The sequence below is a fragment of the Delphinapterus leucas genome, chromosome 3 (assembly GCF_059928025.1).
Source record: "Delphinapterus leucas isolate spDelLeu-1000000601 "Yukka" chromosome 3, BTC_Dleu_Yukka2, whole genome shotgun sequence".
NCBI classification, from domain to species: domain Eukaryota; kingdom Metazoa; phylum Chordata; class Mammalia; order Artiodactyla; family Monodontidae; genus Delphinapterus; species Delphinapterus leucas.
The window spans coordinates 149,526,294-149,540,343 of NC_143131.1; the positions used below are offsets into that span (position 1 = coordinate 149,526,294).

The 14,050-nt window shown below is 38.7% G+C and overlaps 1 protein-coding gene across 9 annotated transcripts in view; it reads left to right on the top strand.

Annotated features, from left to right (window-relative positions):
• SFXN1 (sideroflexin 1) overlaps positions 1-14,050 on the top strand; it is a 53,238-nt gene that overhangs the window by 18,944 nt on the left and 20,244 nt on the right. For 5 of the 9 annotated variants that reach the window (XM_022595082.3, XM_089909680.1, XM_089909683.1 and 2 more), the window contains exons 3-7: positions 8,475-8,645; positions 9,362-9,460; positions 10,995-11,070; positions 11,664-11,749; positions 12,678-12,805. In XM_022595082.3, coding sequence (XP_022450790.2) covers positions 8,475-8,645; positions 9,362-9,460; positions 10,995-11,070; positions 11,664-11,749; positions 12,678-12,805 — 560 coding nt within the window. The remainder of the gene's footprint in view (positions 1-8,474; positions 8,646-9,361; positions 9,461-10,994; positions 11,071-11,663; positions 11,750-12,677; positions 12,806-14,050) is intronic. The other 4 variants (XM_089909682.1, XM_089909688.1, XM_089909687.1 and 1 more) reach the window with 1 other exon arrangement.

The following is a 14,050-nucleotide window of genomic DNA, read 5'->3' on the forward strand; positions in this document are numbered from 1 at the left end:
AATGAATACAGTCTCAGTTGGGGACGATGAAAACATTCTGGAGATAGATGGATGGTGGCAGTAGTTGGACAATAACATGAATATGCTTAGTACCACAAAACTGTACAGTTAAAAATGGTTGAGATGGTAAACTTTATGTTATATATTGTATTACGGAAAAAAAAAAAGAAAGCTGTAATACAGACTAGTGACGAATGTTGAAACTGTTAAAATAGAAATAGTTGTTGCATTTCTAGTTATAAAGCAATGTATAGGCAAAAAGAAATTTTAAGTGTTTTGTAAAAAATAGTAATAGCTATCTGAATCTAAAGCCCTAGATTGTAGTATCAAAAAAAATTTTTTTAATAAAAAAAAGGAAGAGGAGGAATTAAAAGTATACCAATATTTATCTTAAATAGGAGGTGGACTCAAAAGTATGTACGGTTTGGCTCTTTACCATGTTCGAGAAATGTATCGTAGAATGGTTTTGAGAATCTTTTTTTTTTTTTTTTTTTTTTTGCTGTACGCGGGCCTCTCACTGTTGTGGCCTCTCCCGCTGCGGAGCGCAGGCTCAGCGGCCATGGCTCACGGGCCTAGCCGTTCCGCGGCATGTGGGATCTTCCCGGACCGGGACACGAACCTGTGTCCCCTGCATCGGCAGGCAGACTCTCAACCACTGCACCACCAGGGAAGCCCGGTTTTGAGAATCTTAATGGTAACCACTAGTCAAGTTAAATCTTAGGATATATCTTCTAAAACCCCAAAGGCATAAAAACAAAGACAGCGTAATAAGTATAACTAAAGGTAAAACCAAAAAACTGTCATAGAAGCTTTTAAAATAACGTAAAACAAGATGGAGGAGGCCAGACAGCTTAGTAATAACAGTATGTGTAAAAGGGATTAAAACCCTCTATTAAAATCAGAGACTTTAAAATTGTGTAAAAACACTTAAAAAGCTCAACAGTGACATGGCATCCCAATTGGAATGCATGAGGGTTGCTAGCTACATGACTAATCTCTGTGTGAGGTCATTGTGCATGGAAAAATACAATGACTTCCTCCAAGAATCGTTGAGCACCTCACCTTCTTTTCTCTTCACCTTTTAAGGAATATAAAACCCTTAGAGTCTGTGTCATAAATTGCTCCACTGGGGATTAGGGGAAATGCTGCTTTTATCATGTCTGCTTTTATATTCATTATATATCTATATCTATATCTTTATCTATATATTCATCAGTAAAACCAATTGGTGAATTAATGGATAAGAAATACCCCAGAGTTCTCCCCCTACCCACCAAGAGACAAATTAGCTGTGAACTCTCAGAGGAGAATAGCTCAAAGGGTTAGTTGGAGTCAAGGAAGTATCACGTACAGTGTACCTTCAAGGAATATGAATACCAGTAATCTATAGTCCTCATGGGATACCAACGTGCTATTTTAGTATGAATCCAAAGGGTGGTAATAAAAATGGCTAACATTACAAAGCAGGACGAAGGTAACTGCAAATAAAAAGGAAGCTGTATGAAAATCGGACAAAATTCAGTTCAGGGCGAATAGATCAGAAAAATTTGATATTTATAAAATGACCATGTTCGGTATTCATGAACTAGTTAATGTTACATCAAAATATACAAAGAAAAGACTGTTAGAAATACAGACAGAACTTGATTAATCACGTCAGAATTGTTCAGTACTTTAACTGTACAAAAAGAAAAACCAAAAGTAAAATTACAAAGTAAAAATAATGAGAAAATTAATATGAAAACTTAAGGGATTGTGCCAAAATTCTACTCTGAGTGGAAGTTTATAGTTTTACATGTCTCTCTGATTAAATGTTAAAGGCTTACAACAAATGAACTGAGACTTCAGGTTAAGAAATTAAAGAACAGCACAAAATAAGAAAAGGAAAATAGCAATAGCACATGCTGTGTAATGATACTGCCTGAAGCACTTCATGTGCATTCATTTAAGCCTCAACAGCCCTTGAAGGTAGGTGCTCTCGTTATGCCCATTTTTCAGATGAAAGAACTAAGGCAGAAAAGTCAAAGTCCTGCCACTGTTAAGTGGCAGAGCCAGCATAGAAACTCAAACAGTCTGACTCCAGAGTTCATGCTGTTAACCACTATATAGACTGTTTTTCAAAGAAAACAGAGAGAAGATCATTTTTTCAAGGCCAGAAATTAACAGAATTGAAAAATACATGAAAAACTGGTTCTCTGATAAGCCCAGAGAAAGATAAGCCCCTGGCACGTCTAATCAATATAAAATAAATAAATAAAACTCAAAGTATGTAACAAGAAGATAAGAAAGTTGCCTGTGAGAAATAGAAATATAAAAATGAAGGGGATTCCCTGGTGGTGCAGTGGTTAAGAATCCTCCTGCCAGTGCAAGGGACATGGGTTCGATCCCTGGTCGGGGAAGATCCCACATGCAGCAGAGCAGGTAAGCCTGTGTGCCACAGCTACTGAGCCTGCGCTCTAGAGCCCGCAAGCCACAACTGCTGAAACCCGTGCACCTAGAGCCCGTGCTCTGCAACAAGAGAAGCCACCGCAATAAGAAGCCCATGTACCGCAACGAAGAGTAGCCCCCGCTCACCACAACTAGAGAAGGCCCGTGCGCAGCAACGAAGACTCAACGTAGCCAAAAATAAGTTAAATAAATAATTTTTTTAAAAATGAAGCCTACTGTGTAGCTCTTTGCTAAAAATTTTAGAAATATTAGTGAAATGTCTAGCCTCCTATGAATATATAAATTACCAAACTTGACTCAATCCAAAATAAGGCAAGGAAAGAGAAAAAAAGGAACAAGGAAGAGATGAGACAAACAGAAAACAAAGAGCAAGATGGCAAAGGCCAATTAGCATCACAGGTGAAAGAAATTATTTCTTCACAGAAAGAAACTATATCAATTCCATCACAAACTCTCTCAGAAAATAGAAGAGGGGGAAAGACTTCTTCATCCTTTTTTTTTTTTTTTTTTTTTTTTTGCGGTACGCGGGCCTCTCACTGTTGTGGCCTCTCCCGCTGCAGAGCACAGGCTCCGGACGTGCAGGCTCAGCGGCCATGGCTCATGGGCCCAGCTGCTCCGCGGCATGTGGGATCTTCCCGGACCAGGGCACGAACCTGTGTCCCCTGCATCGGCAGGCGGACTCTCGGCCACCAGGGAAGCCCTTCTTCATCCATTTTATGAGACCACTGATAGCAAAACCAAAGGGATTACAAGACAAAAATTACAGACCAATATCCCTCATAAACATAGACACAAAAAATCCTCAACAAAATTTACAACTTAAATCTAGCCATCTTTAAAAGGGATAATACCCAAAATAAGCAGAACCCAAATATGGTTCATCACAAGATTGCAAGTTCATTTTAACATTTGGAAATCACTGTATCAGTAGACTATGACAGAAAAACATACAGTCTTCTCAATAAGTGCAGAAAAAGCAGACAAAATCCAACATCCCTTCATGATAAAACTCTCAGCAAACTAGGAATAGAAGGAATAAAGTACATCTAAAAAAGGCCTATAACTAACACCAAACTTAATGATGAAAGAATGAAAACTTTCCCCCTGAGATCAGGAACAAGGCAGGGAGTTCAGCTTTCACTACATTTATTCAGCATTGGACTAGCATAGCTAGTCCAATAAGAAAAAAAGAGCAACAAAAATAAAAGACGTACAGATAGGAAAGGAACTAAAACTCTCTTCATTCACAGAAAACATGATCATCATATAGAAAGAATCTACCAAAAATGCAAATAGAGTGTGTTTAGCACAGTCACAAGATATAAGATCAATATACAAAAATCAATTGGGTTTCTGTATCGTAACAATTAACAACTGGAAGTTGAAATTTTAAAACTCATATTGTCAGTAGCAACAAAAATATTAAATGCCTGATTTCAAGACTTACTGTAAAGCTCAAGTAATCAAAATAGTATAGATATATAGATCAGTGGAACAGTATAGAGGATCCTGAAATAGACTCAAACATATATAGTCAATTGATTTTTAAATAAAGATGTCTGGATAATTCAATAGAGAAAGAATATTCTGTTCAGGGAGTGGTTCTGGAAAAAATGGATTTCCACATAAAAAAAGACTATTAATCTTTAAACAAAATCATAAACGTAACTTGAAATGGATGATAGACCTAAATATACAAGCTAACACTGTAAAACTTCTAGAAGAAAACAAGATAAAATCTGTATGACTTTGGGATAGGCAAAGGTTTCTTAGATAAGACATAAGCATGAACAATAAGGGAAAAGATATGTCTCTCCACTTCGTAAGACACTGTTTGGAAAACAAAAATGCAATTCACAGACTGGAAGAAAATATTTGCAAAACGTATAGCTCATAAAGGACTTATGTCCAGAAGAGATAAAGAATTCTTTTCATTCCAACCCAATTTGTTTAAATGGTCAAAAGATTTGAATAGGCTGATGACACTAAACCAAAAAAAATATAGAAATATCGAGTAAGCATATGGAAAGATGCTGAGCATCGTTAGTTGCTAGGGAAGTGCAAATGAAAACCACAATGAAATATCACCTCGCACCTGTCAGAATCAAAAAGACAACAAATAACAACTGTTGGCGAGGATGTGGAGAAAAGGGAACCCTTCTGCCCTTTTACTGGGAATGTAAGTTGGTGCAGCCACCTATGGAAAATAGTATGGAGGTTTCTTTAAAAATTAAAAATAGAACTACCATACGATCCAGCAATTCCATTCCTGGGTATTTATTCAAAGAAAACAAAAACACTAATTAGAAAAAGATATATGTACCCCTGTGTTTATTACAGCATTATTTACAATAGCCGAGATATAGAAGCAACGTAAGTGCCAATCAATAGATGAATGGATAAGAAGATGTGGTATATATAGATATGTAAAACATCTATTACTCAGCCATAAAAAAGAATGAAATCTTGTCATTTCCAACAACACAGATGGACTTGCATGTATTATGCTAAGTGAAAATAAGTCAGACAGCGAAAGACAAATACTGTATGATTTTACTTACATGTAGAATCTAAAAAATAAAACAAATGAACATAAAACAAAATCAAACTCATAGATACGGAGAACAAACAGGTGGTTGCCATAGGAAAGGGGGTTGGGGGGAGGAGAGAAATTGGTGAGGGAGATTAAGAGGTTCAAACTCCCAATTACAAAATAAATGAGTCACAGGTATACATGAGGTACAGTACAGTGTGGGGATATGTCAATAACTATACTTTTAATATCTTTGTAAGATGACAGATGGTAACTAGGCTTATCGTGGTGATCATTTTGAAATGTACAGAAGTACCGAATCACTATGTTGTGTACCAGGAACTAACATAGTGTTGCAGGTCAATTATACTTCAAAAACAAACAAGCTGACAGACAAACACATAGAAAAAGAGATCAGATTTGTGGTTACCAGAGGCGGGGGTTGGGACAGGGGGAATTGGCTGACGGCAGTCAGAAGGTATAAACTTCCAGTTATAAAATAAATAAGTACTTGGGATGTGATGTACAACATGGTAAATAGAATTAACACTGCTGTACGTTATATATGAAAGTTGTTAACGAGAGTAAAGTCTGAGTTCTCATCAGCAGGACAAATATTTTTTTCTCTGTCTTTAATTTTGTATCTGTATGAGATGATGAATGTTCACTAAACTATTGTGCTGATCATTTCATGACGTATGTAAGTCAAGTCATTACGCTGGATGCGTTCAACCTAGTGCTGTATGTCAACTATATCTCAACAAAACTGGCAGAAAAGAGTACACATGGGAAAGTCTAAAAATGAAAAACAAAACAAAAACCACAATGAGATACCATTTTATACCTACTAGAATGGCTAAAAAGAGAATTGATAAATACCTGTGGTTCAGTCATTGAATGGAGTACCACTCAGCAATTAACCGGTCACTGATACAACAAAGATGCATCTGAAAGCACTATGCAAAGTTGAAGAAGCCAGACACATACTACTACTCACTCGTACGATTCCATTCATGTGAAATTCTGAAAGAGGCAATACTGTAGTGGCAGAAAGCAGATCTGTGGTTGCCAGGAAGTGGGGGAATGACTCCTAAGGGACCTGAGGGAATTTTGGGGGAGATGAAAATATTCTATACCATGATTCTGAAGGTGGTAACACCACCGTGTACATTTTTCAAAACTCAGCAAATTGTATACTTAAATGAATGACTTTTATAATATTTAAATGACACCTTAATAAAGAGATTTAATTTCTTTTAATGTTATGGGGACATAGAACACAAAAAGATGCTTTCCCCTTTGGTAACCGTAGGTTTGTTTTCTATTAGACAGTCTATTCAATTTCATTCCTAAGAACAATATATATATATATTTTTAATATATATAAATAAATAAAATACCTGGGAATTAACTTACCCAGAAGTAGGAGGCAAGTACAGACCACTGGGCGACATTAAAAGATGCCTTTGAGTAACTGGAGAAATATGTGGTAGGCCTGGAAAGAAAGTCTTATTGCTGTAGAGATAGCAGTTCTCTTCAGCCTAATATAGTTTTGGTCAAAATACAATTGCGATCCCCTATAACGTTAACAAAATAACTGTGAGAGTTACCTGGAAGAACAAATTACTGGGTGTAAGTAAGGCACTTTTGAGAAAGCAGACGAGGAGTAGTGGAGTGAAGGACCATTGCTCTACCAGATATTCAAAGGGACCCTCAGTTAAAACGGTGGGTTTGGCAGCACGAGGTGTAGATGATGGGCACACTGTCCAAAGTCCAGAAATCAAGCCTAACATTCACAAAAGTTCATGACGGTAAATATAGCATTGAAATCTTGGTCTTGGAAGGGCAGACCAGCCAACTGGAATCTAAAATTAAGCAATTTCACATATTCATATCTTAAGATAAATTTCAAATAGATTAAAACTGTGACCAAAAAAAAAAAACTATTAGGAAAATGCAAAGAAGTATATAGGTGAACATACCTATAATCTTGAAGTGGGTCACGCCTTTCTAGGCAGAAACTTCATTTGTTCCTACCTGACTGCATAATTATAAAAATTTTCAGGGTGGCAGATAACATAACTAAACAAAATTATCCACATTGTATAAAGGATACAACAGGTTACCTAAATAATAATGATGCTACTGCTGCTGAGGATAAAAAAAAAAAAAAAAAAGACATACTCAAGTAGAGAAAAAGGATAAAAGATATATTTACGGTTTTAATATTTTACATAGCTTTTGTCTCAGCAAATGTACTCATTTCTTTCTAAATAATCTTGGATGGGGGAAAAGCTTTATTTATAAGGATATTTACTTCCTTATCCCTTACCAGTGGAAAAGGTTAAAAGCAATTAAAGTGTCCAACAGTAGGGGATTGGTATAATTTCTAAGGCTGCCATAGCACGTTACCACAAACTGAGTGGCTTGATACAACAGGGAAATTTATTCTCTCACAGTTCCAGACTCTAGAAGTCTGAAATCAAGGTGTTGGCAGGGCCCTGCTCCCTCTGATGGCTCTAGGGCAGAATCCCTCCTTTCCTCTTCCAGCTTCTGGTGGCCCTAGGCTTGTAACTACGTCACTCAAATCTCTGCTTCTGTCATCACATGTCCTTCTTTGCGTGGCTGCACTTGGTCGTATAAAGGCATCAATCATTTGATTTGCTCCCTCCCGCCCCCGCCAATCCAGCATGACCTCATCTTAAATATGCAATTACATCTGCAAAGACCCTGTTTATAAATAAGGTCACATTTTGAGGTTCCAGGTGGACAAGAATTTTAGGGGGGACACTATTCAACCCAGTACAGATGATATAGAAGAATATCTAAAGATATAGAGAAATGTTTACAAAATATTATTGAATAAAAAAGGTGACTTGATACAATGCCTTTAAATAAAAATATCATGTATAATAGATCCAATAAAAGCCTGAAAGGGCATTTACGGAAGCACTGCCAGTGGTGCTAAGTTGGGAAAGGCTTGAATGATTTTCATTGTGTTAATAAATTCCTGTATTTTCTAAATTTTTTGCAATGAATATGTGTTTCTTTGATAAAGAGGAAAAATAGTGAGCCTTTCTTGTCTAGGTTTTCAAACTATAGGTTTAAAAATGAATTCACATTCTTGATTGCTACAACTTTTGTCTAATGAGTTAAAAATAGCATTTACAGAGTTCAAAGTACATTTTTAAATGTCATTTAAAACAAAGAATATTTCAAAGTTGAATACTTCCCTATTATACAAGATGCTTTTGTTTTTCCAAATTATAGGCAATTTGAGGTTTATGGGTTTGACATGCTCATTTTAAGTGTTTATTGTCTTTTGTGTTATTAGAATTTCCCTGACTCTGTAATAGTTAGATTTGTCACTCCATCCAGACACAGATGTTCTAGGTAAACATAAACTCCAGAACATTCTAGCTACATGTCTCTAGAGCACTGGTGAGATATTTGGAATGAACAATTGCCATGTTATTTGTTGCTGTTTTCCTAGGCAAGGAATTGTTCCTCCGGGTCTCACAGAAAATGAGTTATGGAGAGCAAAGTACATCTATGATTCAGCTTTTCATCCCGACACTGGTGAAAAGATGATTTTGATAGGAAGGATGTCAGCTCAGGTTCCAATGAACATGACCATCACAGGTTGTATGATGACATTCTATAGGTGAGTTCTGGCAATGTAACGACAGTTTGTTTGCTTTATATTCCAGAAGCTTAAAGTACATTTTTTTATGTGAGTGGTTTTATCGAAATAAATGTCATTTCATGTGGCGTTTCATTTTGTATAAATGTTGCAACTCTAGGGGGTTGTTTTACCTTTTCCCTCTGTTGAGTAGAACTCTCCTTGTTGCCCAAAAGGAGGTTGAATTTCTCCCTAAATCTTAGACCCAAAAGAAAATGAGAAAGAAAATAAAAAGATCCTCTAAGCAGATTCTGTTTAATCCATTCATATGATATAGGTATAAGTATAGGTATAGGTGTAGACATGTAGTGAGGAGGGACCAGAAATAGCCTACAAATGGCTTTTTTCCCTAAGAGAAGGGACCTGACATTAATCACATTAATTGAGTGCCCACTCTTTGCTGGGCTCCCTTACAAATTTAAGATAAAATTTAAATAAGTTAGCTCCATCCTCACCCTAACCCTCTGAGTTTGTTGCTATCCATATCTAACGAATGAGGAAACTGAGAATCAGACAAGATAAAAATCTGCCTAGCCACACCGGTCCTCGGCCTTTGACCCAGAACACACAGTCCTGGACCCAGCGTTCTCCCTTCTCCAGTCCATCTCCTCTCTGGTTACTGGTGCTCACGTTGTCCATTCTGCATGGCGGCTGGTTCACAAGCACTGGTGGGTATGTGATGGATTGTTCTGTTTCAGGACCACACCGGCAGTGCTGTTCTGGCAGTGGATCAACCAGTCCTTCAATGCCGTGGTCAATTACACCAACAGAAGTGGAGATGCTCCCCTCACTGTAAAGTAAGACTGGAAGATTTAACTGTCCTCTGCACTTCTCTGGGGTTCATTTGATTCACTGGTGATGCTCTCCTGGTTAAAAAAGTATATTCGTACAAATTGTTTATATGGTTTGGAATCCTAGGGAGCATTTTTTTCAGTAGTGTTTCTTTTCCTCCCTTTCTATGTAGGTAATGGTTTTTTGCAGGCTGCCTTTCCAGACATCATCCATGCCGTTAGTGGCTCTGGTAGGAGGACATGGCTCCCACACCCTAGGGCGCATCCCTGCCTCGCCCCCACAGAACACACAGCAGGCAGCTCAGGGCTGGCCTGTGTGACATGACACACTGTACCCCCATCCACCCTGTGGGTGTAGACAGATACCAACATCAAAAGTAGCAGAATCAACAGTGTGATCTCTGCAGAAATCCAGGGGAATTTTGTATCTGATTTGTCTTTAAAATAGGACGCCTCCGGAACCCAAAAGAAAGTGAATGGATTTAAAATTTTGCCTCCTGTGAAAAGATGTTCAGATAGACTAAAATGATTAGTTAACCAAAACTTTGAGCCTAACTTAGTAACACTTGAAAGCATTTTCTTTTTTGTTTTAACTCTCAAATTGCTTTTGACCATCTGTAGTCTTCTATTATCATCCTAGGCAACAAAGAATATTGAAATCTGCAACCCAGCAGTGCTGGTCACACCTTCATTTCATCCAATCATTGAATTAAAATTTATTTTAAAATAAGAGAGAACTGCTTGGGCTTAATTGTATTTTGAGGATGAGACTTTTAGTATTTTTATACCATAAGATGTCATTTTTAGAATGGCGGCACTGCATTTTTACTTTCAGTATGTATAGTGATATTTTGAGAAGTATTTTTTTATTTAAGCAAATATGCTACAAACATTTAAGCTAATATGCATTTTCCCACATTTGTAGCTTCCTGCACAGTCCCTGCTTCCTTCCCCCCACCACCACGCATGCATATTCTCTATGTCTACTCGTTTGGCGTGGTAGTTAGGTTCTATGTGAAGAATGCCATTTTTGTATGGGTCTGCTTGCTTTTTCTCTGAATATCTCTACTTGTAGAGTGATGACAAATGTTGTTTTGTGGGATCTCCTTTTTAAAATTTATTTTATTGAAGTATACTTGGTTTACAGCGTTGTGTTAATTACTGCTGTCCAGCAAAGTGACTCTGTTATACATATGTATATACATTCTTTTTCATATTCTTTTCCATTATGGTTTATCACAGGATATTGAATATAGTTCCCTGTGCTATATAGTAGGACCTTGTTGTTTAGCCAATCTATATATACCAGTTTGCATCTGCTAATCCCAAACTCCCAGTTCATCCCTCTCCCACCTGCTTCCCCCTTGGCAGCCACCAGTCTATTCTCTATGTCTCTGATTCTGTTTCTGTTTCTTTGATACGTTCATTTGTGTCATGTTTAATGGAATCTGTATTCTTAATCTTGATTTCTTCCAAAAATGTTGGGCTTGAGTTTTCTGACATACACTTGTTGTTTATGTACCATTTTCCTTCTTTTCAGTGAATTGGGAACAGCTTATGTTTCTGCAACAACAGGTGCTGTAGCAACAGCTCTAGGACTCAATGCGTTAACCAAGGTACTCAGATTTTTATTTCCATAGCAGTAAAGCTTCTTAATTTGTTCTCACCTGCCTGGCTCTAAGTCTCTCTGTTAATTTCTCAAAAATAGTTCAAGTCCTATGACTCTCTTATTATAGTCATTATCTTCGACTGCTTTCTTAAAGTGTATCTTTCAATACGTTTGGGAAGGAGTGTCACTAATAACATCTGCCAAGACCCTGGTCTGTACCTGGCACTGTGTATTCAATGCTAAATGCTCACCCATCCATACAGCCCACCAGAGGCTGGGTGCCGGGCTGGGTACCTCCAGGCACTGCCCTGAAGAGGTAGAGGAGTCAGCATCTGAACCCAAGACTGTGGGACTCCAAAGCCCCTGCTCCATCAGCCACATAAAGCCATCAAAATATCTTGGAAGTCTGCCTTGTCCCAGTGTGCCCAGGCTGGAAATAGAAAAGTACCTCTAGGAAACCAGGTTTTGAACGTACTCTTGACCCAAGTTTCTATACAAATAGGACTCTGCATTTGTAGAGGTTTTCAAGAAGAAATAAGTACTTGCATTCAGTACTACAGGAAAAATAAGATCTTGCTTTTGGAATTATCTTTTCTGCAGCATGTCACTCCGCTCATAGGACGCTTTGTTCCCTTCGCTGCGGTAGCTGCTGCCAATTGCATTAATATTCCATTAATGAGGCAAAGGTAAGGTTAATATGCCCTCTTAGAGAGGACCTGTGCTTGACAGTAGGGTCTTATAATAATCTGCTTTGTTGAAACTTAAATAAATTTGTTTTATTTTAATATTTACAGATGAAGTTTTATGAGATCTGGGATCTGCTTCCAAATAATCTGGTTTTGGGGGTGAGGATGGGTCCATTGATGAAACAAGGTCAGCTCTGAGTTGCTGATTATTAAAGCAGGCTGATGGCCGTATGGGGTTTAGAATAGTCTTTCTGCCTCTGTATAATAAAAAGTTTAAAAAATAGATCTCAAGCTTACGTCTATGCCTAGAAAGCTTCTTCTATACAATAGGTTCTTCCCCCCTTCCCCCCAGATTTTCTCTTGGGGTTTCAAGTAATATTAATCTATATCTCTGGAAGTATTTTTTAGTGCTGGCAAAAATTAAAGGAGAAGAAAAAACGAGAAAAAAGCATTTTGGATTGGATAACGAAAAACAGGGTAACAGTAGGAGCTATAATTGTAGCAGTAGTGACCATAGTTAAATATGCAATAGTTCCGTGTACTTGTGACTCCTATGTCAGTATAGTTAGTTTATTTTTTAGTAATTATATCTATCTCTCATTTGGAAAGTTGCTCAAATTTGCACATGAGCTTAGAAATCAGCCTTATCTCTAAGTTAGCGTATTCACCTGTTGAGTCCTATTGTTGTTCAAAATGCTACACCTTTTTTTTTTTTTACAAAGTTTACTAGCATTATTTTACTTGTGTGTCTATCACGCGAGGATTAAGCATGTTTGTGGTTTTAAAAATAGACTTAATAGTGCCAAAAATGACACTGGAGTGGATTTTTGGATTAAGTAGGGACTTGGGCTTTCACAGCTTCAGTACTGTTTCCAGCCATTCCGCGAAGGCACCTGTGAACTTCTTTGCCCGTTGTCTTGCCTTCTAGGGAACTCAAAGTTGGCATTCCTGTCACAGACGAAAACGGGAACCGCCTGGGCGAGTCGGCAAACGCAGCCAAACAAGCCATCACGCAAGTAGTTGTCTCCAGGATCCTCATGGCAGCCCCCGGCATGGGTGAGTAGAGCTTTGCCATCCATTCATTTATTCGGTACGTTTCAATCAAACAAGCGTTGGTGCACCAGTGAGCAATAACCGCAAAGGATCCCTTCCCTTAGTGGAACTTACTTTCTGGTGGGGGAGGCAGAAAACTAACAAAAATAAGTAAAATATGAATATGTGAGATGGTTATAGAGCTAACGGGGTGGGGGGGAGAGGCTTGGGGATCTTGGGGTGGAAGTGCTATCGAACGTAAGTCCGTGTGCCCCACATATAGTGAGGCCAAATGATACCAAAATGTTGGGAGTTTGGAGCAGAGAAAGGTTTATGGCAGGGCCATGCAAGGACAATGGGTGGCTCATGCCCCCAGAAACCCCCGAAGGGTTTCAGCAAAGCATGTTGAAAGGCCAGGTGAGGGAGGCGGGACACAGGGTGTGTGATCTACTCATGCACAATTCTCTGATTGGTTGATGGTGAGGTAATAGGACAGTTAACATTATCCATCCTTAGGCACCAGAAGGTCTGGGGGCTATGTGCTCATGATCATCAAACAGTTAATTTCTTCCACTGGGTGGTGGTTTTTAGCATCTGAAAAACTCGGGAAATATCCATGAGGTACTGTTAGCTGGGTACTTCAGAGAGGAGATATAGCAGAGGATATGGGGAAGGGGTCTGTCCCAGGAAGACCCTGTGCGGTCCTGCTTGGTTACAGAAGTAGACTGGACAGATGGGAGCGAGGGAGCCAAGTGGTTCCAGGGTCGAATATTCCGGGCAGACGGAACAGCAGGAGAGCAGGGAGCTGTGCCCAGTGTGATGGAAGCATCACAGGAGGCAGGTGCAACGGGAGGGGAGAGAAGGGTGTGGGAACAGTAGAAAGGAGTCGACGAGGCCGCAGTGGGCAGAACACAGATGGCCCTGCAAGCATTTGGATCCCTGGCTTTTAGTCTGAGGGGTAGGAGGCCGTGGAGGGTTTCGAGCACAGGAGTGGTAATGATAATCCGGCTTAGGTTTTAACTGAGTGACTCAGGGTCCCGCGTTGAGACTAGGCTGAAGAGGGACCAAGAATGGTGGTTGGAGACTGCTCAGGAAGCTGTTGACTACTGCAGGCAAGAGATTATGGTAGTTGGATCAGGGCAGTGACAGTGAAGGTGATGACAATTTGAAGGGAAAGAATTTGATCTTTGTAAATCTTGAAAAGAAACTTCCAAAAGTTCTTGAATAGGAATAACTTCTACTGAAGATTTATTCGTATCAATGGGAAAC